The sequence below is a fragment of the Cinclus cinclus genome, chromosome 5 (assembly GCF_963662255.1).
Source record: "Cinclus cinclus chromosome 5, bCinCin1.1, whole genome shotgun sequence".
Lineage (NCBI taxonomy): Eukaryota > Metazoa > Chordata > Aves > Passeriformes > Cinclidae > Cinclus > Cinclus cinclus.
Genome location: NC_085050.1, coordinates 24,446,523 through 24,474,459, shown reverse-complemented (window position 1 = coordinate 24,474,459; position 27,937 = coordinate 24,446,523). Strand labels below are relative to the sequence as shown.

Sequence of the window (27,937 nt, the reverse complement as noted above, 5' to 3'; positions counted from 1 at the left end):
TTTTTTTCTGCCTCAGGTGACTATAGTAAGATTAAAACAGATTCTCCAGGCAGCTTTATGCGTCTATGTAACTCATTTAATTAGGTAACATACACTTGATGTGTCATTCAGCAAGGATATGATTTACTGTTTGGATTATCTCTAGTTTGCCTTTAGCTTCTGCCTTATTCCTCAGGACAGAACCAGTGCTTTCTTATAGGTCTAGTTCAAAGAGTGGGGAGAAACTTATTTTAGCTCCTTTGCTCCTAGCATGTGTCCCTGCATGTGTAGTTCCTTAAATGGTAGCTTTTAGAGGGGAGGAATAATAAATATGTTGGAGAGCCTTTATCCACAGCATCCTTCCTTCAGGGTCAGTAGCAGCAGCTTAGGTACCTTTATTTCATGTACAGATACTTTATTCACATCCAGATCTTTGTTTTCAGTGCATCTAAAACAGCTTCAAATTAAAACAACAACAAGAATAAAAAAAAAAAACAAAACAAAAAAACCCCCCACAACCAAATTGAAAAAAGCCACAACAAACCCTTAAAGTATCAGAATTCCCCCTCCCCTTTTTCTGTGCTCTGAAATTAATACAGGTTGAAAGGGAATATGTTATGAACATATCTTGTTCAATTCCACCCCTCCAAAGATTTTCCCAATTCCTCCCTGTATGCAGGCTGAAACAAAACTAGCTTATGATTGAAGTGTAGGTACAAGTCTAAAATTAAGGGCAGACTCTCCTGGTGATTGAGTAGTTTAGTAGGTATAACTAGCAATTTGTTCTCTAAAATTCGTTTAATAAAAAGAAATTAAGATCTGTGAAGAGTGAAACTAGTCTGAAGATAAAAAAGTAAATGCAGCTTAAAAGCTTTTGGAGATGAGCAAGCACTGGTAAATACAGCATACAGTAGGGTAAATAACTTATGTTTATAACTGCTTTGCGTACATTTCCAAAAGTAACATCTTATGCACACTACACAGCAGCATTTAACTGAGGATGCACTGACAAACAATAAAAATAAAACTTCACCAGCTACACCAAGATGTGCTGTAACCAAACCTCCATGTTAAATAAATTTTTAAGGCCTGATTTTGTCTTGCTAGTGGAACAGTAACAGATCCTGTGTTTTAATGTATTAAAACTTAACTATTTCCCTGGAGAGGGCATAGCTATGCTCAACTAATGGTGAACTTACATACTTCAACTGGTTTAAAATAAACAGTGTGGTAAGTTAAAAAAGTTTTGATTTTTTTCATCTGATGTGATTTCCCAGCATCACAATTTCCTGACAACAGCCAACTTTAGAGAAAGTAAAACAGGAAACAGATTGATACTTTTGTGCCAACAGTTCAAATTTTAAAAGGAAAAAAAACCAAACCATATATACATACCTTTATTTTTATAACCTTTGTCATATAGTTCCTCTCATAGAGACTTGCAATGCAAAAAAACCCCTAAAACTGTGTTAATTTTAAGTGCTAAAAGTATGAAAACAGTGAAATAAATTGAAAAACAATACAATGTGAGCTTTTAGATGCAGTCAAGTAACTTTAATTACATAATAATCTACAAATATATGTACATTTTTAAGTCCTTTCAGTGCATCTTCCCACACATACTAAATTCATACAATTTCAAGTCAAGTATGCTCCCTGTCACAGTGATAAACCATTTATTAGCTTACTTGGCTACTGTCTGTAAAAAGATGACATGATCAGAATGATCAGATGTCACTGATCTCTATTTGTCACTCTCTCTCTTCAGAACACGTATAAAGGCATCTCTTGGAACCTCAACATTGCCAATTTTTCTCATCAACCTCTTGCCTTCTGCTTGCCTCTTTAAAAGCTTCATTCTTCTTGTAATGTCTCCACCATACTGTGAAAAAAAAATAAACATTTACTAAGCCTAAACTACAACTGAAGCTACAGTACATTTCAGCAACACAAAACTCAAGGGTTTAAAAATGGTCAGAAAGACTGGTTATATTTTGACAAAAAGATTATTTTATACTTCAAACAGTTTGGCCTAAAGGCCACTAGTTAAAAAGAACAAGGAAGCAAATAAGCACATTAATTTGCACAACGGAGTATTGAACTCTGTCACCTGAATACATACATTCCTGTAAGTCTGGCTGACACTAGGCAACACATTAGATCCAAATCCCCTTGGAACAGCAGCAGGGTGCCAGCCAGCTCAGATACACTGAGACATCTTGACTAGTATTAGGTGCTTACATCTAGAAAAATGAACTGAACCCTTGTACAGTGTTGAACAGACACCATCCCACAGCTGTGCCTAGCAGAAGAGTTCTATTGCAGTTGTAAGAAAGGAACACTTGTTGAATATTTTCCAACATGTTCACTTGAGAGAGTTAAATCCAAGTTAAGTAAGAGGTATCACAGTTTTCCAATAGCTTTGAGTCTTTTCTATTGTCAACTATTATGCATTTAAAGCTTTATTAAAATGTGTAACTGCAAACATAAGTAGAAGTCTAATCACAATCAAGTCTCTAAAGAAGCACATTTATATTTCCTTCTATAACCTGAAAACCAATTTAGGAAACACAAAGGAAACATGAAACCTATATGCCTGTGTACAGACACACACATTTAATAGTTTTGTGTTGACAACTATTAGAAAATGATGAGAAGATGGGAGTGAACAGACACACTCAAAGTGCGTGACTGAAAAAGCCTTTACTTTATCTGATCCATTCTTCAAGCTGCAGCAAGAGGTTATAAGTTTGATTTTAAAATAAAAGCATAGAAGTATCTGTTAAAATTCCACAGACACTTAGGAACACAAGCAGAACTTGTCTTTGCTGCGTTTCTAAGAAGAGATGGGCCTATCATCTTAGCATGACTCCAAGATTTACAAATGTCAGAAACATGAAGAAAAGAGAAAAAAATACCTACGCATTTTGCCACCACATTTTTTCTGTAAGCTTTCAGCCTGCAAAATACAATAATACATAACACCTTAACATATTAGAATATCTGCATGTAAACTAAGTACTTGAGTTGTCAAAATGTTGTTTTTCTACTAGTTTTGTGAGGTACTTTGGCATCATAACATTTTCAGGTTTTGTATATAAAAGATGAAGTTTTAAACAGAAGATGTAATTCAGTTTTCATTCCTAGAAACATCCCTTGGGGTGTATAATATGTACATTAAAAAAAAAAAAATCACAATCTTTTTATCTGGAATTTCTGCTATGACTCACAGGAAGTGTTATACCTGTATATACACATGGATGTAAACTAATTCTTACAGCACCTCTGCCTGAATTGTGACTTTTAATTATTTTACCACGATTTAAATCCTATTTACACAGTAACAGAAAAGTGTGATGAGAAACACAACATCATGGAAATGGTTTGCTTTAAAGAAGCATGTGCTAGTAAAATGTTTTTGTGTTCAGCTGCAACATATTTCCTTGGGAACAGCACTAATCAGTTCTTTTTTTGCTGACTCTCACAGCAAAATACTGCACAACTAGCTAATTTTTTTCAGTAGTAAGAAACTTTCCACTGCCGAAGAGGAAGTGGACACATGGGTGTTTCAAGTTACACTTTATCCACTAAGTGCAGTTCTGATGACAAGCAATCTAAAATTAAAAAAAAAAATAAATTTGTAAATTGAATTCAAAATGTTTAGTCAATAGTCACTGCTCATATGCAGTTTCATTCTTCAAGTAGCATATGCAAGAAAAAATACAACTTTACAGCAAAATCAAAGTCCTGTGATGTATAAAACTTGGTAAGACTTTACAACTCTGTATTTTACATATCTTAAAATATGGACAGAAAAAAAAGAAGGGGAATAGAAGGGCTTTACTTACGTTTCTCTTGCAATGATTTTCTTGCCAATGGCAGCCTGGATGGCTATTTCAAACAACTGTCTAGGAATAGTCTCTTTTAAACGTTCACACAGGAGTTTGCCAGCAGCATGTGCTTTATCCCTGAAATAAAAGGTCAGCAACACTAAAAATATATCCATAGATCAAACTGACCTGAAGTATTTTAGTAGAGGCTTTCCTCTTCTTAACTCGGAAGATAATCTGATCAGATCAAATCTTACATCTAATAAGTGGTCTCTGTATGTCATCTCTTTCATACTACCAAGTGATAAGACTGTATTTACCTCAGTATACAACATCATATAAAGTATTTATAAAAAACACCCTGACTATTCATGCCACTGAAGACATTTTGTATACTGCCACAGTTTCAAGTGAAATTTTAAACTAGGTCAAGGAGAATTTTCATTGATCGTAGGCCCAAGCGGTCAAAGTATGCATATTAAAGAATGCTTTCCAAGTCTGGTTTTACATCACAAGAAAAAAATAAACTAACATACTCATCTGCTAATAAAAATTATGCAACCATATTCAGCATCTGCATATGCTTCAGGTTTTGGAAAAAGAAAATAACAAAAGGTCTAAAGAAGCTACCAACAGTTACTTTCATAAGCCATTAGAAAGGAATAGGTCTGTTCTCCATATTCTCTATAAAAATACCCAAATTTAACAGATATTTTTTACCAACATGCACATTTTCAGGTAGTGACAAAGTGACTCCTTTTGCTACCTGTATAGAGCAAACAGTTTAAATATGAAGTACTTTAGTCATGTTCATCGAGTGTTACATTTTGAAGAGGTACATATATTTACTTGTACAGTAGGAACAAATGATGACTATTAATACTGATCTTACTGTAATCTCTGTAATGCTTTCTTTATAAAAGTAATTCAGTGTAATTCTTACAGATGCAGTTTTCACAGTGGGAATACTGAGAATACCTACAACAAGAGCAGAATGAATGCAACTACAAGTTTAAAAAAAAAAAAAACAAAAAACAACCCTAACTGAAATCTAAAGCCAAAAGAAAGGCTGCCAGTTTTAGTGAGTTAAATAGTTCAGGGCATGGGCTAAATCGATCAAAAAATACATGTTAAAGCAATAACTAACTCGTGCAAGGCGGCCCACTCCATTTTGCATCTTTTCAGAGTAGGAGATGCAGGTAGATAGCTAAACACTGCATGCTTATGAAAAATGCATTAACTACCAATTGTATGCAAGACAGTTACTCCCCTTCAGCCCCATGATCCTTCTGAACAAGGCAAGGGATTTATCTTCCTATGTCAGCCTTCTGCTGTTACAGAATTCCATGAATTTCAGTACTGAAGCTTTGTAAAAAAAACATGAAAAAATACAAGTATTTAGCAACTACAAATGAGTGCTGTAAGAAGGAACACCAAACAACCCACAAAGTTTACCTAGGCATCACTGGAAAGGGATGCTGAAGTTACAGAAGGGAGCCTTGTAAAAACTTTCTGACAAGATAGGGGACAGGCTGGAAAGAGGAAAGGCTTTATTCTCACCTCTAATGCCTGAGATACTCTTAGAAATGGAATAATTTTACCAAAAAAAAATCTGAGGTAATTGCACCCAGTAAATATTTACATTCTGCTGGTACTCTGTCTGGAAACAAGGTAACAACCAACTTCTATAGAACAGGAATTACTGGGAGAACAAAACAGTTTTTTGTCAGTATTAAGCACCATAAATTATTCATCTGGCATGTCCTAGATTGGTCTGTAGTTTTCCAGCCCTTCAGAAGATTAGCATTTTGCCTTTATTTCTCTTTGCTCTTTCCACAAAAATATGATATCCAGTACTTAAACTGATAAAGGGAAGTAAAAAATTGCTATTAATTATGGTACATATTTCCTAATTTTCATAGTACAAAATGGTTCTCTTTTTCAGCGGTAATGAAGGTGGTCATATGGAAAAATCTTCAATGCTCATACACATTTGTCATATTAAGGGTAACACATATACCTAGAGTCATTCAGAATCATATAATCATTTAGGTCAGAAAAGACCCTAAGATCATTAAGTCCTATTAGCAGACAATGTTTTCACTGACTAATAATAGAAAGTCTTATTTCTTTTGAATAAGGAATCTAGTCAACCTACTTGTGTATGATAGTTGCCAGTTCTTCAACTGGATTTCCATTCACAAGAATATCCATTTTGATTAGGTCTGCTGATTGGTAACCTGCATCTTCATAATCAAAACTAAAAAAATAAAAGCAATTTTAAAAATTAGCCATGATACTGTACAAATTGTATTTTGCATTCTTTGTTCCAGAAATTCTATAGATACATTTCTTAATAAAACACCTGAACTTTTTAATAAAATGGGAGTAGTTTTTAATAGTCTCTCAGTCCATCTTCAGACTAGAAATGTACTGCATGTAATGTCCCCACCAATGCAGAAAGGTGTCATCTTGACTTCGAGGATGTCTTTCCAATCTAATGAGCAATTAGAAATCTACATGCTTAATGCAATGTTAAAGAACCCTTCAGCACAGCTTTTGAACAGTCAATGGCCTGAATGTCAGAGGAATCAAACACTAACCTAGGACTGTCTTCATCCTCTCATTTGACAAACTTTTTATGTGACCCCTCTTATCACTGTCTCTGATAACTTAAGTTTTTCACTTAGTTTCCAAACCAGATTTCTTCTTTGGTATGTGTGGGCCTTGCTGTCTGTGTGTTAGTTTACAAAAAATTCTTAAAATGCAAGAGATGCCGAGGTGATGTATGGACCAGATAGACTGACTGACAGACAGACAGATGGATCTTGTGTGTAAATATTAACTGTGGAGGATCATCAATATCACTGTAACTGGATCAAATCTGCAATATCAGAAGAGAGGGGGGAAAATCCTTTGAGATTATTTCAAAGAACTTCTATCCTAGTTGGCTTAATAAACCACAGATGTGTGAATAAATCCATGTAACAGAAATATGATTACCGAGAGCACTATATACACAAGCTATATTAAGGAGTCAATTAGGAAATGAAAACAAAAAAATAAAGGAGACAATGCAACATTGTTGGAAATCACCCTTGAGTCAAAGGAAACCCAGCATAGTTTTGCTGATGAGCTTGGTTCTTAATAAAGAGGTTAGGTTTTATGTAGTGGGGGAGGTGGATCCAGAGAGGAAATTAAAAATTTCCATCCCTCTGTTTCTTCTGTCTTGCCTTTCCACTTTACTTAGGCTTGTACTGCATATATATATATATATAAACCTGGGCAAAACAAGTCTTACTTGTGTTTATGAGACATAATTAAAGAAAACAAACTCAAAGCAAATTCAGTCCTTCAATAAAACTAATTTTTGTTTATAAAATAAGTAATGCAATTAGGTTCCTATTGTGTAATATATCTCATTAATGACACCTCAACATACCAGGTTTGTGACAGCTACTGAGTGTCCTGGGGCACAAGCTCATAACCATGGAACATCTTCCCTTCCACTGCACAAACATCTGAGCACTGTACTAGACTCAGAATTCATAGCAGCCTCCCACAAAAGAAAATTTTGTCTCAAAATACACGATTTTCTCTTTTCACATAATAAAGCATGTATGTAAAGTACTGTTTGTTTTAAATACCACATTGTTTTTGCTAGCTTTAAATAATCAGTGTGGTTATTTTCCTTTTTCTGCCAAGACAGTTCATACAGAAAGTAGTACAGTTTCAGTGATTCCATTGAAAAAAAATTGCACAGCATCACTTTAGACAAGGACAAACCATTTAGGTCTTACTCATATGAGCCAGTGCCATATGAGTAAGTGCCACACCAGAGGGTGCCCTTGAAAATTACACACATTGCCAAAGACAATGATTATTAGGTAGTGGCACACTTTTCATGATTTTCAGGCTTATTCCCATCCATTTCACAGTCAATCTAATCCATTCAAGGTGAAGAGGGACCAGATTTGCAGCACCATCATAAAGGAGTATTCTTCACTCACGCCCTTCCACAGCTCTTCCTCAGGCCTTTTTTCACCATGCCACTCCTCTTCAGGGTCCAGGGTGGGGGAAGGAGAAGGGGGAACAGAGGAAGTAGTTACCTTGCATAGCCAGAAGACAGAGACTTAAGAGCATCATAAAAATCCACCACAATTTCATTCAATGGAAAGAGGTATTTTAGCATAACCCTGTTTTCATCAATGTACAGCATATCTTTCTGGACTGCCCGACGATCCTAGACAAATAAAATTTGTTTCAGTTTCCCTTGAAATTTTCTACAAAAAAATATACAAGGCAAATTAAAATGAACAGCAATCAAGCTACACAAGAGAATTCCTGCATTTAAGCCCCAAAGTAACTTTCTTATTGGTACTTTTCTGATGTCTCAGGACAAATTGCAGCACTGTAACAAATGAAGTGGTTGTAACTTAGCTAGACATACAACTCAAGCCTTTCATCTCTAAAAGCTGAATTTCTGAAATCCTTAACAGCTTCTGCTTACTGCTGCCACAGTAGGACTGCAGGCTCATCTTCTTTCCTCCCAGTTTCCTCCCAGGAATGTGTCCTTAAAGTTATTTTAGAAATTCTTTTTAACAGATTTTATTCTTCACTGTACTGACATACAAGTACTGTACTGTTTTGTATTATGCATTTTGCAAAGCTATAAGCTTAGAAAAATATTGTGAAGAAGTAATATAATATGCATGGCAGTTAAAACATTTTCAATTCAAAGTATTCCAAATACAGTTGGGCAAGTGTCTTCACTATCCTAAATTTACTTTCAGCGAAGTGCTGAAAAAAATACATGGACACACAGTCAGAAGTGTTGGCAGGAGTTCTATTTCCATGAATATACCTCTAAAAAGAACCAATACATTTTATTCCCATGCTGCAGAGTTTTTATTAGTATTAAGTACTAATATCTATTATCAAACTATCTAGTGTCTTCACTTTAAGTATGAGGTGAAGAGCTTAAAATTGCAAAACACAAAACCAAAACTATACACCAACCTGACATAAGGTAATTATTTTCCCAATATATTCATGAGGTGTTACAATAGTACCAAGAACAACTGGCTCCAAATATTCCGATACTGAAAGTTTATCAGGAAACTGAGCAGGGTTGATAATAGTAATCTGGTCTTTTCCATACTCCTGAAAACAAGCAAATAAACCAGATACTGTAACTTTAGAAGTAAGTAAAATAAACAGCAAAGAAGACAAATATAGCATTGAGAAAAACGCTAAAAGAATGTTTCAACTGCCTGAAAACATTGGTGTATTATGCTACCCAAGTTTAAAACAAGGATGATTTCAAAAGAGACTTTTATAACACATATAGAAGTCCCTTATCAGCATATCCTTAAATATCATTACACAGAAATTGGCTTTTTACTTGGGCAATATAGAAATCCAAGGAGCCTTTCTATCCGTCTTTCCAGCGTTTCTCTCCTCTGTAAATTGAGGATCTTCCTTCTTATTTCATCCTGATCCTCTCAGTTACTATTACACAGCTTCAACAGAAGACCTGCTCTGAACACTAGAGTTCAGTGGTGGGAACTCTGTTTTCTAAGTACAACTTGGGGTTCAGGCTCCCTCATGTGCTGAAGTGGATTTAGAAATGAAGTCTTTGATTCCTGTGTAAGTGCTTGCATTACCTACTTTTCCCAGTCCAACATCCCGGTAAGGACTGATGTTAACCTGAGGTTAAGGGAAGGTTATGCTGCTTATTGTGTAAATGCAACTTCCCTCTCCTCCAAAGCAAGTCATTACATCATTTCCACTCACAGGGACCCAACTTCCAGCATTGTTTGAAAAGAATTCCCCATCAACAGTCCAGAATCACACACCAAAGGTGCTGACTAATTCATTCATAGCTGCTGTACTGCCCCAGTATGAATCCAAAACAACCAGAGAGATAAAAGGTCTATGTCTCACACCTTGCAAGGACATCAACCTTTCTTAAACAAGTTTTTAGTAATTTATAGAATAATCAGCCAGTCAACTTGGAGCCCCCTCTGTCACCAGATGTTCTGAGTCCACCTCTTTTTGTCTCTAAAACTCAAACACAGTAATTCTATTTGCACCCAGTTTAATGAAGTTAACAGATGCCTGTTTAACTGTGATGAAAAAAATCTCATTTTCCTTCACCAACCCCTGCCAATCTACAGTCTCATTACAAGCTATTCCTAGAAACGTTCATGTTTTCTGACAGATAAAGCCTGGAAGATTTTTTCACCTGCTTTTAATGCAGTCCACTCAGTAAGCATTTAAAATACAGCAAGGTATGTGTCCTATACTCCTACTTGCAATGAAAAGTATAAGACACATAAAGAGAGTGCTTGAAATGAAAAGGGAAAGAGCAGTTAACATCCTTAAAAAAACTAAAAATCTATTCAAGCAATATACTGGCATTTCTAATGCTGACTATAAAATACAGTACTAACCTACATTTAAAAAAAGACTCTAGATGTTTATTATAGGAGACTTTTAAACTACTATTTACATAAGGTTTAAATGAATTTACCATACCTTTATCAACTTTGCTGAGGAAAGAACAGCTTTATATGGAACCGTAGGTGCAGTCAAAATAACAGACATGTTATACTCTTGCTCCAAACGTTGATTAAAGACTTCCATATGTAGAAGACCAAGGAAACCCAATCTGGAAAATAAATACCCTGTTGGTAAAAGTATTTGTGTATCCCCTGGAATTTCACAGTGGTCTTTTTCACCCTCCAGCACGCTTACACTGCTAGTATGGCAATATCAGGCAAAGCAAACAACCTCTAAGAGACCAAATAACCCTACAGTTGAATAATGTAAGTCTTGGAGAACAAAAACTATTAATCACAAAAATTTTCATTCTCTGTTCAAACAGAGAATGTATGAAAATCAAATACTTTTGATCTTTATGATTAATTTGAATTACAGCTCCTAATTTTGAATTAAGTTTAATTCTACCATCAGTTGCTTAAACATGTATTCTCAACTCATGAACAGTTTCAAAAATGAAAGCAGCACAAAAACCTCACCTCCAGCCAGCTCCTAAGGCAAGGCTACTGTCACGGTGAACAGTTACACTGGAGTCATTCAATGTCAGCCTTTCCAAAGCACTTTTGAGATTATTATATTCTGTTTGATCTATTGGATACATTCCTGTCAAAATATATTAAATAGAAGTGATGTGACAAAGAGCTTTAGCTGCTGTGTACCTGGATTTTAAATATGCCACTTACAGTTGAGTAATAAAATCAGGAATAGTTACTTTCTGCTCCATCTGTTTTTAAATGTGAAAAACAACATAAGGATTTTTTATTCCTCAAAAAAAAATTAGTCAAAACATAAAAATATTTTAGATTACCTCCGTATTAACATCTAAACCATCATGGTACTCATCTAATCCTCCACATTTGTGGAGGAGTCGAGTATAACCACTGTTTTGCAGTGTAAATGTATATACTTCTCTGAGATGGTCCCTCAAAGCTAAGAGTGAGTGAAAAATAAAAAGCGTAATTTTGAAGTTGCAAATGTTTCTCTATTCTTTTGAAATTAATAAAAACAGCTGTTTGTCTAACTACTACTACTGAAATAGATTCTACTGTTTCATTTTTCACATCCTTGTATGTTCAAAAAATGTCATCTACATCAAGAAGCATCACACACATGCACACAAAAACATTATTTAAAAGATTACACTTTTTGACACTCACTGAGAGACTGCATAGTCTCCATGAGACAGTTCAAGTGAGTTTTACATACTGCTTCACAAGTCTAGAAAATCATTTACAGAACTTTTCTCTAATTTTTTGTTTTCTTCTGTAGCATTTGTAGTAGTTACTGAAGCTAGTGGCAACAGCTCAGTGGAACTATTCAAGCTCAAAAAGTCAGATATTTTACAGGATCATTCTGAGAATTAGCTCTTTCAGTTTAACAAAACTGGAACAGCTGCTAAGTTTTAAAAGATGAAAAACTAAAACAATAATTACAGAAACCTGATTATCAAGACAAAGAATTCCCTCTTTTTTTTTTTTTATCTCAACCCTTCTTTTCCAGCTATTAAGAGCTTCCTGGCATTAGAAACAATAATCACAGGCAAAAATATATGTTTGTATTACTAATCCTGTTAAATCACAGGGAAAACCCACAAATCTATGTAAGTGATGCACCTCAGCTACAATTCTAATCCTCCCAACTCTTAATATATATGTCTTCTTTTAAAAGCTCTAACAGCTCTTACTCTTGTCCCTGGAAAAAAGTAGCTCCACTTTATATTGACTTACTCCTCACCTGCAAAAACCATTGGCTTCGCTGACTTAAAGCCAGGCAAAGGCTCCACTGGCTGTTTATACAAAAACAGTGTGTCTCCTATTTGGGCTTCCGTTACTTCTTTCATTCCAGCAATCAGGTACCCCACCTGTCCTGCATAGCTAAATAAAATCGTTATTATATGGACATGATTGTTGGCATTAGCAGCATTTCTACTATTTTCCTACTTGATTTAGCCCAGCCAGAAATTCAAATAAATCACCCCCCTTAAAAGCCCATATCCAAAGCCCAGAAGTGAGATTTAAGTTGTTTCACCTCCGAGTTGTGAACAGTCTCAACTAGTTCTGTTTCCATTACAGCTGAACAGTACATTTATGAGCCTGGATTTTAAATACTGTGCTACTCCCAGTTTAAAAGCTGGAGCTAGACCCTTGAGAAGCTCCTAAGATGAAGAAATCAGAACAGTTCCCAGCTGCCAGCACAGCAAATTTCATATACCAGTAGGATGAAACTAGACAAACACTCTCCATCAACACATTATGCTAATAGGAGAGGAATACATGGTAAGTATTGAGTAAAACACAGTGTACTGGTTTTGGCTGGGATGGGCTAACTTTCTTCAAAGCAGCCCTGTATGAAGCTGTTTTGGAACTGTGACTAAAGCAAGTGTTGATAACATACCAATGTTTAGGTATTGCTGAACAGGCCCTCTTGGTTTCCAGCTGTGCCCCTGCAAGCAAACACACTGGGGGTGGGCAAGAGACTGGGAAGTGACACAGCCAGGACACCAGACCCAAAATGGCCAAAAGGGCATTCCATACCACAGAACATCATGCTTAGCAATAAAAATGAAGTAGTCTTTCCAAGGTAGCATTTACTTGTAAATTAGCAGGACATCAGTCTGCTTGCGGGAGGTGGTGAATAATGTCTTTGCATCACTTGTTTTCTTTTTTTTTTTGCTCCTTCATTTATTTAACTGTCTTTATCTTAATCTACATGTACCTCCTCAATTCTCTTCCTGCTAGAGTTGGGGGAGTGAGCAAGGGGCTGGCTGGGTTTGTGACAGTGTTCAAACCACCAGACACAGTAATGTAATCTGAGAATGCCCCCAGTAAAGTAATTAACATGTATTTGGATGCAAACTGGTAAAACTTCACTACTTCTAAGTACCTGCTTTTCTTCCCACTGCTGCCATTGAGAAGCCAGTTTCTGGAAGCTGTTGCACTCATGGATTTTAAGTTTTTCACCCTCAAAACATGCTGCAGCAATAACTAAGTTGATGCCCCACTCCCTTCCACTCTCAAACAAGGCAGTTCCTAGAAATAAATTGGACAGCTGAGTAAGAATATCGAGTACTATCCTTTAAACACCTAGCTGTCCATATGTTCCATGTACTACAGAAGATAATGGATTCCTCCCACAGCAATGCCCAAAAAGCACTCCCTAAAACCTTCAGTCTCAGCATGCCCAAAATAAAAAATGACACAGAACATTAAATTGCAAGTAGTTTTTATAAAAAAGCCCACCACCAAAGATCAAGAACAAAAACCTAGACATCTCCCAGTTTTTACCTCTCAAAGCAAAAATCAAACAGAAATGCAGGATATTGTAGCTTACCCCAATATACGATGTTTCACTGTAAGAAGTTTTTACTTACAGCTTATGTGCTGGCTGTTCATTTGGAGTCAGAATTCCAACTTCATTAACTTCGTATCTTTTCTTTGTGTGAGCAGACACAATTTTCTGTCCTTTTGCAATCTCCCCACCAAAGAGCGCAATGTTAGCTATGACACCTCGGTAGTGGTCAAAGGTAGAGTCAAATACTAAGGCTTTCAGTGGATCAGCAGTATTACATTGGGGTCTGTCACCAAAAAAAAATAAAGCAATATATTATGCAGTGTGTTTTCATTCAGTATTGAATAAGCAAGCACACCCACACCAAACAATTTCATAGAATCATACCAGGTTGGAAAGGATTTCAAGGATCACCTGATCCAACTTTCCTTGGCAAAAAACACAGGCTTCACAATATGGCCCAGCACCACTCTGCTCAAAGAAACCAGTGTCCAACTTTGGGGAATCCACCACTTTCCTGGAGAGACTATTCCAATGGCTTGTTGTAGCTACTGTTGAAATATCAGAACATGGCAAAAGGTCTGCCTTAAGCCTTCTTTTCTCAAGGCCAAACATGTCCAGTTTTCTCAAAGGGCAGGCTCCCCAGTCTTATCATCATCTCTGTAGCCCTTCTGTGGCCACTCTTCAGTCTATCCACATTTTTGGTATAGTAGGGACCAAAATTTAACACTGTATTCCAGGTGTGGACCAACCACCTCTGAGCAGAGTGGGATAGATAATGAGTTCATCTCTGCTGGTGATGTCCTTGTTGAGGCAACTCAGTATGCTGTTGTCTTTCTTGGCTGCAGCAGCACACTGCTCACTCATGTTAACTTTGTTGTCCACAAAGATCTCCGGGTCTATTTTCACAGAGCTGCTCCCCAGCTGATAGACTCCAGCCTGAGCTGCACTCATGAATTATGTATTCCCAGGTGCACAACTTTTGCCTCTGTTGAATTTTGTAAGGTTCTTGTTAGCCCACTCTTCCAGCCTATCTAGGTCTTCCTGCAAAATGGTTCCCCTTTTGTGAATTGTCTACTTCCCCTCTCAGTTTGGTATCGCTGGCAAAGTTCACTAAGGTACACATCCCAACTTCCACATAACTTATGATAATATGAAACAGCATTGAGCCCGATACTGATCCCTGGCAGACCATACTTGTGGCCAGTCTGAAAAGGAGCTATTTATTTACCACCACTCTCTGGGTGCAGCCTGTCAGACGCTTCCCCACCCACAACATGACCACTCCAGACTAACACAGTGGTTTCTCCAGGAATCTGTGAGAAACCTTTTCAAAAACCTAAAGATCCAGGCAGAGAGAAAGCCAGATAGCCAGTGTCCACCACTCACACCACACAGGTTACTCTGCTGTAGAAGGTGATCAGGTTTGTCAAGCATGATACGCCCTTGGCAAATCCCTGCTCGCTTTTCCCAATCACTTAACTTCCTCTGACTTGTGACAGAGGAAGGAGGATTTGTTCCATACCATTTCCAGGGACTACGGTAAGACTGATGAGCCTATAAATTCCTGGATCCTCCTTTAAGATCTCCTTCTAAATTGGACATTAGCATTCTTCAGTCTTCTGGTCTGTCCCCTGATCTCCATGACTTCTCAAAAATTACGAAGAGCTTTGCAAAAACACACCCAGCTCTCCTACAATCCTCAGGTGGGTACTATCAGGGCTCATGCATGTGTAGGGGTCAGGCTCCTGTAATAGTTCACATACCAACTCCTTCTGTGCTAACAGTGGGTCTGTGCATCAACCTGCACGTTTGCTTCCCGGGCCTAAAGCCCAACAGTGCTGGTAAAGATAGAGGTGAAGAAAATGTTCCTCTGCTTTTCAGTCTCGCTAGTGACCAAATCACCTCTCCTGTTTAAGTGCAAGTCACTATTTTCCTTCTGTTTCTCTTACATCTCCCTATGAAGTACTTTCTCTAAATCAGATGTGTATTAAGTGTAAAACTACTGCCAATACCATATATATGCATATAAATGACTTTGTAATTACCTTACAAGGTTAATTATGTACATAATTAAATACAGACTTACGGTGGGATCTTCTCAATGACCTTTTGAAGAACTTTTTCAACGTTTGTTCCTTGTTTAGCAGAAATCTAAAACAAATCCAACAATTTTATAAGACAAGTCTTACACTTATTAATTAAACAGTGTCATGTTTACTTAGTTTTGGTGGCCACCCATTCTATGGGTGGTACTACCCATAAAAGTACTCAAAAGGACACTCTAGAACTGAGAAATGTTTCTTGGACTGTAAATTATGCTGTTTTTTTTCTTTTGTGAATGGTCATTACTGTTATGATAGATAGAATTATTGTTATGTTAAGACAGTTTTGGTGGCCACAGATAGTACTACCCATAGAGCACTCAAAAGGACACTCTAGAATGCAATTCCTATGAAATGTTTCTTTGACTGTAAATTATATTGTTTTTTTCTCTTGTGAATGGCAATTATTGTCATTATAGAAACAAAAACTATTTATGGACTGGCAGTGAGAAATTATTTAAAATCTCAGATTCCATTCCTCAAAAAATACTAGAATTTTTAGCTGAGTTAATTTTCTCCACTCTTACAGGAAACAAGCTTTAAAGAAATACTTATGTCAGACAAAAACAGGCAGAGAGCACTTAAATCATGTCATTCATTAGTTACAAAGTAGATATATTATTAGCCATGTTATAAAACTCTTACCCTTATACATTCATCTCTAGAGATATCAAAAAGCTTCTCAATCTGTTTTTCAACTCTTTCAGGGTCTGCATTTTTCAAGTCAATCTGCAAAACAATAAACAGCTAAATATACAAGCAATCACATCTCCCACATCCTTCAGTAACATAGCTTTCAAAAGTACAACATAGAGCTTATGAGTAAATACTGTCTGTCTTTAGGAAAATACCTTCCTTTAAGAGCTGGTAAATATCTTTGAAATCATCACGTGCTACCTATACTGTTTATAGGAACAAATATTAAGTACAATATAAATCTGCAAAAAGCAATTAACATAAGCTGAGTAGGAATTAATCTTGTGATTCCAATAACATAGCCCTCAAAATTGTACAGAAAATAACAGAATTACATTTAAAATTGACTCTGCTTTTTAAATACTGAGCTCCTACTCCTGTCATTTCCTCAATATTTAACATCACTAATTCCAACCATAAACTCAGCACTGCGAAGTCCACAAAAAAGCATGTCCTTAAGTGTTACATTTTTTAAATACCTAAATGTATTTAATGAAATTAAAAATCTCACAGTAGTTACTTTAAAATTTTACAGACAGCAAATTCCGATTACATTCCAGCAAAGTTATATCTAAATCCCATACATATTATAATAAATAACTTTCCTTATTATAAACTTCTCTTCAAGGTTACATTTCTGATCAGCACTATACACATTTAAACAACCCATGTATTTAATGGAAAACACTAAAAAGTTTATTACCTTATTTATAACAGGAATTATTGAAAGCTGTGCTTCAAAGGCAAGATAGAAGTTCGCCACTGTCTGGGCCTGAATACCCTAGAAAATAACATTGTGAAGTTTAACACAGAAACCTCCTCAGTTCTGGTGTGGTTTTTGGGGAGTACTTTTAGGCATACTATACAATTTAAGATTACTTTGCTATTCTATCAACTTTTTTGTTTAGGAGATGGATAAATAAAAGGTGACTGACTATATGCAACTGCCTTAAAATCCCATTACCCTTTTTCTGCAACATAATATGTTCATGGAGATAGACCAGGGGCAAAAACACTGCAAGAAAAACTAAAAAAACCCACAACCTGTTTTCCCTCTAGCTTAAGGAACTCCTGAAATACTAAACAGAAAACAAGAATTAAGTACTACACCTCATTTGCATCCACTACAAGTATGACCCCTTGACAGGCAGACAATGACCGCGATACTTCATAGCTGAAATCTACGTGGCCCTATGGAGAAAACAAATTCTTATAATTTCAGGTATCTTTGCAAAGATTTCTGTACTATGTTGTTTTCATCTGTATATACATTCACATTCTTATAAAAGAGGAACTGAATAAATACAAGAAGTCATAAACCTCCTACTTTTAACTATACAGACATTTAGATTTGTGTGATTTCAACATTGTTTATATTTAACTTACAGGCGTGTCAATAAGATTTAAGAGGTAGTTTATTCCTTCATGATTGTAAAAGAGAGATGCAGATTGGGCTTTTACTGTAATTCCTCTTTCACGTTCCACTTGAAGTTTATCCAGCACTTGTTTGTTACGGTCAGTTTTAGAAATTGTTCCTAAAAATAAGGGGAAAAAAAAAAAAGCTTTATTACCTAATTATTACTACATAAATCTTGAAAATGCCATTAACCAAGAGCAAATGAAGCTTTTCCATACAATTAAGCCAAACTAACATTTGTCAATCAAAAACAAAACTGTGCATCAACTCTTTACATTTGTCAAATAAAGTCTACACAATAAAGTTACACAAAATACTATCCTGAATAAGCAGGATAGAAAACATCATCTAAGAGATTAAGAACCAGCAAACATTCCATTCAGTTGCAAGTAATTTCGATATTTAAGGAAACTTCACCTCCTATCACTGGAGAGGAGTGGCCCACAGTTCTAAGACCAATCTCAAGTGCAAGATAAGCATTAATATAGAGTGACAGACCTGAATTCAAAGCCCCATTCTATCACAGGCATCAAACAAAAGTGCTCACAGTGAAACATGGGAAGTAATCATAAAAAGCAACTGATCGAAAGCTTCCCTCCCTGGTTTTGTTTCATTCATCCTAAAATGAGAGTCCAAAACTCCCAGATCATGACAGTCCCACCCCTTCTGTCCACCTCAACCACTGGCAGTAAACATCATAAATTGGAATGACAAGAGTGACATCCTGAACAAGGAAGTAAACTTTTCAGTCTCTTCCCAAAATATGTACTTCTTTAAATGAATTACGCACCCTTACGCCTACATGTAGGCAGATCTCAACCACAAAGTCCATGTATCTGTAACACTACACAACTGAGAGCCTACAAGCACAAGCAATACTAGAAGAGCAAAAATATTAGAAATTCTAGCAATAATCAAAGGTACAGAAACTTAACATGCAACCCTCCATGTCATGAAAAGGTAGTATAAAATGAGAATGCTTACCTGTAATTTCCAGCAATCTGTCTGCTAGTGTACTCTTGCCATGATCTACATGAGCTATAATACTGAAGTTTCTAATGCTTTCAACAGGATATGTCGACATATCTAATTTTTCCTGAAAAACAGGAATTTCTTTCCATAAATCATCGTTACAGTCTCTACATACAATATTACCTCTTTAAAATAATAAATTAATTATTTTAATTATTTTTTCTCTTCAACAAGCACAAGTTGAACAGAGATACAAAAACTTACATTGTCACCATTGTTTAAAATCCCAGTATTTCACTTTAGTCACACAGAGGTACTTTTTTTTTTCTTTAAAAAATCATGAAGTATGCTGGAAAGTGTCTGAAACGTACTATGTTCTTATAGAAACAGGGAGCTGGAAAACTTTTACAGTTTCACGTTTGTGAAACTACTAAGCTTAAGGATTAAGAAAACTGAATTCAGGAGGCTGTTAAGGACATAATTCTTCACCAGTATGATATGAATACAGAGCCATTACCTAAGAGACTCAGGTGGCAGTGATCTTAGCATAAGCAGCAAGCAGACTGTAGAAAAGAATCTATAGTTAACACTTGGCAAATTTTTTTTTAAAATGCAGAAAACTAGCCTGACATAGAAAGGTCCAACACTAACTTTTGTTTTTGTTATTCATGCTCATTCCTAGTAATAATACACTTTGAATGAAAGTGGCTTCCTTGCTTTGAGCTTCAGGAACCTGGAGACCCCTTAGAGCAACTGGCAACACTGCTGAAAAACTCTGGCCACCAGTGTTAACAACACACAGATCTCTCTAATTCGGGCTCTGGACACAGCTCTGGGCCAGCAGGGAACTAGTGAGCCTGGTGTTCTTTGCTAGCATCATTATACAGCATTCATCAGCATTTTCTGCCAATCCCTCATAGGTGTCTCAGCTTGGAAAAGCAGGATCTGCTTTTGTCACAGGGACACAAGGTCCGGGCAGCAGCAAACTCCTACGCCAGGAAGAGTGTTGTACCAACACAGATGCTTTCACACAGTGTGCAAGAGGCCAATCCACACACAAAGTCAATGTACTTGATTTATTTTTTTATTGTCCTGAGCAGAAAGGGGCACTGGCTGGAAAACCCACAAAACCAGCACTCTATCAAGAGTTCATAGTATTTATACATTTTAGCAAACAAAGGCATTAATGCTCACTGCCCAGAAGTTACATAGTTGTCTTATTAATTGATATTCTATTGGTTAAAAGATTCCCTTGCTTCTTATGCTAGTTAGCCAACACGGTCTCTTTCTCTTGAGTCGGTGAGTTCTTGGGTCTGTGATTGTGATCTCCGCCTGCCAGAATCACCTTTCTGCAGAGCCCATCTCAGCACACTTGCCGAGTTGGCTTTGTTAGTTCCTTCCTTATCCTGGGAGTTTTGTCAAATATCCTTCAGGCCCGTGAATTCTGCATTCTCTGTGTCCCCTACCAGCAGTACATGCCTCTCCCCTAGCTTTGTTAACCTCCCCCTAGAACTGAGATCACTGAAACATGTCAAGCCCTACACCTTCGCAAGGCAATCCTCCCAAGGAGTAGCGTGTCCCTCTCACACCCGGCCGCCAGCCTGGGCTGCCTGCAGAGACCGCGGGGCCCAGGCCGGCCTCGGGCAGCGGGACACGTGCACTCACTCACTCCTCACTCACTCCCTCACTCCCTCACTCACTCCCTCACTCACTCCCTCACTCCGCTCCACTCACCTTGCCGCGGGAGCTGCAGGGCCGCTCGCACCTGGCCGCGGGCAGCCAGGCCGGGCTGCAGAGCGGGACAGCGGCAGGACAGGGGCTCGGCAGCCGTGTCCCCCAGCGCAGCGCCGCCCGGCCGGCGAGGGCCATGGCGCTGGCAGCAGCTTAGCTTAGCTCAGCTCAGCTCGGCTCGGCTCGGCTCGGCTCGGCTCGGCTCGGCCCGGCCCGGCCCCGCTCAGCCCTCAGGCCCGCACGGCGCCCCGGAAGGGGCGGGCGGGGCGGAAGCGGGGCCGGGGCGGCGCTGGGAGCGGGGGCGCTGCTGCCGCGCCGCCCTTTGACAGACGGGGTTACTGCACGGCTGCGGCCGCCAAGGCTGAGCTCTGTTCCATTCTGGAAGCAGACCAATGTTGTCGTATTCTCAGATACGTTTTCCTCTCCATCGCAGCCTTTGCGGATTTGCCAGATATTTTTCGTAGCTTGTATCTTTGCTAGGTTAACGTTTTTTAGTGTTCCTCTGTTTTTCCTTGAGATTTTTGCATTAAAGTTTCAAAGACGTAGGAAGACATGCAGGCAAGGATCACTGCTTTGTTTACATATATTGGCTCCTCCTTTCTCTTCTGTTCAATTTAATTAAGATTTCAGCTGTAGCTATGTAAAATATTTCAGAAATGCCAGCTGACCACTTAGCTAAGGAAGCTGCAAATATTTAATCAAATTCAAAACCTAGATATATGCCAAATAATGCAAGACTGTAAATTTTGAGGGCAAAGTCATTTAAAGGAGGTTTAATTTCGGGATATCAGTATGAATTTCATACTCCTTTTTAAGTTAGAAGGATTTGGTCTCAAAAAGCTGCATAAAAGTGATAGGTAGTGCAGACAGCATGAGTTCTGTGTAAAATGACTTGGGATTGTGCAGTAATGAATTTGCTAACATAGTTCCCTGCTGGGCTGATCCCATGGAATTTGGGTAGTAATGCTCAAACACAATCCTTTGCCAATTTCATGAAAATGTATAGGGAAGGAGAAGCACGTCCTTGAATGGTGAATGAATGCAACAGGAACCGAGAAACCAAAGCAGTGATCCAGAGCAGGCGTATGAGTATAGCAGCTGTATTTGGAGAAGCACATTGTCCCTGCAACACACAGATTAAATCTGATCCGCTGTAGGTATTGACTTACCTGTGTACAATAGCAGAGAACACATATACATAGCAATCCTGTCATTTCTAAAGGGATAATGGCTTTCACTGCTCTAAGGTACGTGAATATCAAGAAATTTATGAAAGTGCTCTATTAGCAGAAATTAAACTAATATGCTTTACATACTGTATTAAAGAGAGAGCACCCTCTTGCACTGAACAATTTGTATAGATGGCAGATTTCAGCAACTCCAGAAGAACAGCAGCAGGGGTAGCTAAACCACAAATTTACACCACCAGGATGTGTAGGGACATGCAAAATCACATAGTCTCAAAACTAACTGAAAAAGTATAATTCAAATTAAATAGGCTGTACTTGCACTCCATGTCTACACCTGTGTAGTAACTGCTGGTCCATGCAGAGAGACAGCAGTCCTTAATGTAATGCTATTTGCGGTCCATGTATTTTAGAGTTCTGAGAAAAATGGAGATAAACTGGAATAAAACTGCATTTCAAGCATGAGTCCTAATCATATGAACAAAATATATTAACTAGAATTTCACATTGGAGGTCCATCATAAGCCAGGATAGAGCACATTAAAAATTACAGTCATCTTTTTTCACTTTTCAGCTCAGATTAATATATGAATCAAGTATTAAGATTTTTGATCTTAATTTTGAGCTCTATATGCAATGAAACACATTCACTGAAATATTATGGAAATATGTACAGTTCAGCAGAATAATAAATATTAAAGTATTTATGGGACAGCAAGCCAGAAGCAAGAAACATTATTTTTCAAGTGATCATTTACATGTCAAAATATGGATGGATGAACACATTTCCTGAACTTCAAAAGCCATTTGTTGTAATGAGGATAAATTAAATGTACTTGTCACTAACTGCATTTACTAATACTGAAGCCAGATATATAAATGGTAAATTCAGTTATTTACAGATTCATGACTGAAAATGTGAAAACAAAATACAAGCATGAATTTCTTGTTTAATTCCCAAGTATCTTGTTTCAACTACACTTGAATTCAGTTGTTAAATATATCAATACTCATTTAAGTTGAAGACAAAATTTATGTGATTGCCATAAATGCAAACCAGTCAGTGTTACATGTTATTTCCTAGCAGTTGTGTTCAGTAGAAACAAATGTGCTCCCTAATTGACATGGTTTCATAGCCTGAGTTTTAACAGGAATTGTGTTTTCCCATAAAGTGAAAAGACTGCAAATTAAGCATTTACCCAGTCGCAGATCAGAGTCATCTGCTAAACTTCTGTGACAGTCACACAGGGTGAAATAGCACACCCTAGTACAATGAATAATATAAAAGGTAAAGAAGCATTTCCCTGATAGCGAAGTATGAGCTGATAAAATGAAACTAGGATTTCATATTGTAATATATATATATGCATGCAGAAGGACAAGCAGATCCATAATCAGTGGTATCTGTGAAACACAGCAGACGCTGCACCACTTTCTACTCAATCATCAGTGCACCTCATTTGGCAGCAATCTTTGGTAGCGCTGTGAGATTGTGGAAATGCAGAAATAACAAAGCAACATTCAATAGATGTACAAGAAAAAAAAAGGATTATTTCTTTATTTCATTGGTGAGGATTTCTCTAACAGAACAGATTTCTATTCTCCACAAGTACTTACTGTGCAGATGAAATAGCTGTGACAAAAGTCTTTCTTGTCACTGGGAAGCACTGCTGCCAGCAGATGCTAAAAGGGAATCACTACCTAAAAGACAACGTTGGCAGAAATTTCCTCATCTGTAAAATACATTATCCTAAGCCAAATTCAAAGACTTGATATTGCACAGTAATGATCTGAATTAAAAGGACAAAGTTTACCCTGAAAAAAACCTGAAATCTCAAACTAAACACAGTGGTGACACACAAATCACTAACATTTGTATTCTAAATAAATGTCTATGTGGCAGTGAGGTGCCTGAACAGACACCTTAATTAACTAACCTGGTCTGCCTGTGTTTTAACTGGAGTAGTCACCCAGTTTTCCTCAGGGTTTTTGAGTTCGACAGGCCCTTGTTGTTCTTGGGAGGAAAAAGTCTAGCAAATCCTTTTCCTTTTTTCCTTTCTTCCTTCCTTTTCTTCCTTTCTTTTCTTCTTTTCTTCCTTTTTTTAACATCAAAAAGTATCCTGTGCAATATCCACACTTGCCCTTGTCTCTGCTCTACACCTTTCTTAACCAAAGTAATGATGGGGCAGCAGTGTAATGGAGTTAATATTTTGCCTCTCAGGACACCTTGCCATTTTGGAGCTGTTCCTTGACACTGACTGGTCAGGTTTCTGCAATATATTAAGTTATTCTCCAATTGTGCTTGAAAATGCAGTTTAATCCTTTATTTCTTGGCACTTCATTGTGCCGATGGCCAAATATTTCTGTTGTAGCCAAGCTGACAAAAGTAGGAGACACATACATACTTCTTGCCTTAAAAAAATAAAGCAGAAAAGGTAGTTAGCATCTTCCTGTCTAATCTTCAAAAGTCACAGCAGAAACTGAGTGAAATTGCAGTGTTTTAGTTTGTGAAAGAAAGCATCTGACATCACTGATGTCTGTCTAATAAAAAGAAAATAGTGCATCTTCATTGTTTCTATCAATAATGACAAACTGCATGTTTCTAGGCCACAGCCCACACAGGAAGAACAGTATATAGTGAAATACATAACAGAATAATTGCTATTTCTCTTTATATTGGAAACTTTTTTCATTTAAGACATTTGTCTTCTATATTCTACTTACCAAAAAGGCAATATTTTAGAATTATATTCTGTTTATTTCCTTGAGCTCGTAATTTTAATGTAGTTTTAATAAATAGCGATTAAGAAAGTTTCTTCCCCTTCTTATCCCTGTATTATATTCTTGGTATACAGAGCTTTGCATGGAATGGAAAGTTGCCTATTTTAAATTTTCTTAGAAGGCTTAATGAATATTGGATGGGTTCCTATTAGCTTGATTTATGTTTACAAAACAATTTGAACATATTTAACAGGTTCATCCCTGCTGATACGAGATTGAGGATGAGCAGTTTGAGAGCAGCCCTGCCGAGAAGGATTCAGGGGTGCTGATGGGTGAGAGGCTGGACATGACCCAGCCATGAGCACTCACAGCCCTGAAAGCCAAACGTGTGCTGGGCTGCACCCAGAGCACCGTGGGCAGCAGGGAGGGAGGGGATTCTGTCCCTCTGCTCTGCTCTGGTGAGACCCCACTGCAGGGCTGCATCCAGCTCTGGGGTCCCAGCACAGGAAGGACATGGAGCTGCTGAAGAGGGGTCCAAAGAATGGCCATGAAAATGATCAGAGGGTTGGAGCACTTCTCCTGTGAGGAAAGGCTGAGTGAGCTGGGGTTGTTCAGCCTGGAGAAAAGGAGGCTTAGGGGACACCTCAGTGTGGTCTTTCAGTACTTGAATGGGGTCTTGTTACAATCCAATTTAAACCCAGAAAAACAAAGAAAGCTAAATCTCTGTGTATAAACCAGAAAGCACTTAGAAGGTTAAAAATGTACCCAAAAATGAAATTAAAACCAAACAAGGTTAGATGTTGGTGCCAAAGTATGTAGACATTTTATTTAATAGCACAAAAGGCAAAGAGAAAGAAAGTGAGAAGAAAGAAAGAAATAGAAAAAGAGGTGTGCTTGGGGAATGGGGGACAGGGGGAGAATAACAGGGGTTAGGTGGAAGCATATCATCCATCCGAGGGTCCCAGCGATGTCTCATTGCTTCCTTCCATCTGCTGTTGGTGGTGCTGAGGGTCCCACACCATGGCTACACCACACCATGCCACGCTGCCACACCATGCCACGCTGCCACACATTGCCACACACCGATGAGTATGGAATTCCTGGGATTAGTGCACACTTTGGGCCAGGTGGGAGCACCCAGGCGCCCCCTTTGCAGGAGGCCAGTTTTACACTGTCCCTTGCAACACTGAGGGTCTATTGCATCATCTTTGGTGCACTGGTGCAGGGTCTGGGGACCCCTTTGGGGGGCCATTTGATGGTCCATGTCACCCCCTCTGCTGTGGATAAGTTTTTCCCCGGTGAAGGCCCCCTAGCTGGGCTGGTCCACACATCGGAGGATGGACATTCACTGCCTCTCACCAGAAGCTTCTCACACACCCAAAGCCTCTCTTCTCCCACCCTTTGGTGTGAGGGTCTGCAAGCTTGGCAGCTGATAGCCCTGGGGTTGTCATCTCCTCCCTGAAGGTGTTAAGCTTGTGCTTTGTGAATGTTCCCATCCTGAGTTATTATTTTATCTTTTCTTCATCAGCAAAAATGGTGTAGGGCCTCTCAGAGCCCCGTTCAGGGTGTGGTGGTCATCTATGCAGCTTTTGTAACACAGTTCTGCTATATTAGCCAAAAGTCTTTCATGAAAACGTTTAAGTCATAAACAATAATATTTCAGTCTCTGACAGGTCTTAAACAAAGATGGAAGACAAACTTCTTTTTATCAGAGTAATAATGTTAAATTCAAAGAGTGCTAATGTGGGTTAGAAGTTTTTAACAGTGAGGGTGGTGAAACACTGGACCAGATCAGCCAGAGAGATGGTAGATTTTCCATCCTTGGAAACATTCAACATCAGGTTCAACAAGGCTCTTAGAAACCAAGTCTAGTTGAAGGAGTCACTGCTCATTGTAGGAGGGTTGGAGTAGATGACCTTTAAAGGTCCCTTCCAACCCAAACTGTGCTATGATTACATTACATTAACAAACTCTGTGTTGAGAAAAATTGATTTTTTTTTCTTTCTAATGAAATGGTGTTTTCATAGAAATGTAGCATTTTAAAATGTATTTTCACCCTTCTATTATCCAGCTGGTTTTATTGAGAATGTTCTGAATCTTAGAGGATACCTCATAAGGAATATATTATAGCATTCTGAACAGAAAAACATGAAGTTAATGGAGTAAATTGAAATCCAAAGTTCATTCCAAATATTTCAAAATGTTCATAAAAGCATCATATGTATCTAGACAGAAGGAAAAAAAATCCTTCATGTTTCACCTGCATTTAATAGGAGTTTCTAGTACTTTCTGGATTTAATTCTTCTTTGCACTACAATACAATAACTAATAAAAACTAGAGTCTTGATTTAGAAGGCTGTTAGTGATGCAGAATGCTTTACATTGGACGATTACTCTAACAGCCGCCTGGTTTTAGATCATTAAAAATTTGGAATTATATCTATTCTGAATTACTCAGCATCCTGTTGCCAGGACTGAAAAGACCATCCAAAAGATTCCCTCTTCTATAAGTTCTTACCTGATTAGTAGCCCCCGCCTAAAGGTCTTCTTTGTAAGTCAGACTAAGTTCCCTAAGGTTTTTATTGAAGGAATTACATTTCTTTTATAGTTTTCCTTTATTTCCTGGTTAATCCATTTTCCTATCACATTTGCATTGTTCTGCATTAATGATTTTTAATGAGAAAAAGCTAGCAGCTTACCTTTCCCTTTCTCATTATTGAATTATTTATGTGTTCAAGAGTAACTGTGTTGCCACAAAATTTCTGAAGCTAATGCTGCTGCCATAGAAGGAGAAAACACTTTCTTTGTACCTAGATGGATAACTACATTCGGCCCCATCACAAATGGCAGGTTTGATAATGCCTACCCTACAATAAAATGCAGATTGCTTTGTATCAGTGATTTATGCTTCTCAATATCTAAATAATCCTCAATCTTTGTATTAGAAATTACTTTCCTAGAAATAATAAACAGAATTGTTAAAATGCTTAATATATAAGCATATATGTATATATAAGTAAGGAAAAGCTCTCCAAGACTTCCATTAGACACAAGTACATGATGATCATTTCCTCTCACCAACCCTTTGAGACCTAGCAAGTACACCAATCTATTTGATGTTCAGTTTAAAAGCTTTGTTGCAATTTTATAATAAAAATTAGCATGTTATTAAGATTACATCCAAAATAGAAATCTACATATTTTATATTGAGAGTGTTATTTACCACCACTGTCAAATTAACTTGTAACCTTATTTTAAACAAGAAATCAAATTATCTTGATGCAGAATATTTTTCACAAATCCAAGTTGACTGTCATTAATTATGTCATCCTTCTTTAATTCTTGATTATAGTCCTGTAGCATCCATTCCATTATTTTGTCCATGATTGGCATCTAGGTGGCAGGTCTATAATTGCCCTCTTTGAAAACTGAAACACAGTTCCTCT

The 27,937-nt window shown here is 37.6% G+C and overlaps 1 protein-coding gene across 5 annotated transcripts; it reads right to left on the bottom strand.

The window, feature by feature from the left end:
* Positions 1–1,360: 1,360 nt before the first annotated feature.
* Positions 1,361–20,736, bottom strand: GUF1 (GTP binding elongation factor GUF1). 5 transcript variants are annotated; one of them, XM_062492740.1, is made up of 17 exons: positions 20,586–20,736; positions 18,864–18,975; positions 17,849–17,997; positions 17,573–17,653; positions 17,166–17,243; positions 16,412–16,495; positions 15,751–15,815; positions 13,744–13,947; positions 12,108–12,247; positions 10,853–10,976; positions 10,350–10,482; positions 8,829–8,972; positions 7,919–8,052; positions 5,968–6,069; positions 3,828–3,947; positions 2,902–2,938; positions 1,361–1,861 (listed from the first exon to the last, which is right to left on the bottom strand). In XM_062492740.1, the coding sequence occupies exons 1-17, from the start codon at positions 20,718–20,720 to the stop codon at positions 1,724–1,726; spliced, it is 1,980 nt and encodes a 659-aa protein (XP_062348724.1). In that variant the 5' UTR covers positions 20,721–20,736; the 3' UTR covers positions 1,361–1,723. The 5 variants fall into 5 exon arrangements, 4 of the variants coding, with proteins under 4 accessions (XP_062348724.1, XP_062348725.1, XP_062348726.1 ...); XM_062492741.1 differs by lacking the exon at positions 2,902–2,938; XR_009933202.1 differs by lacking the exon at positions 1,361–1,861 and having other exon boundaries at positions 2,913–2,938; positions 3,828–5,174.
* Positions 20,737–27,937: the final 7,201 nt, after the last annotated feature.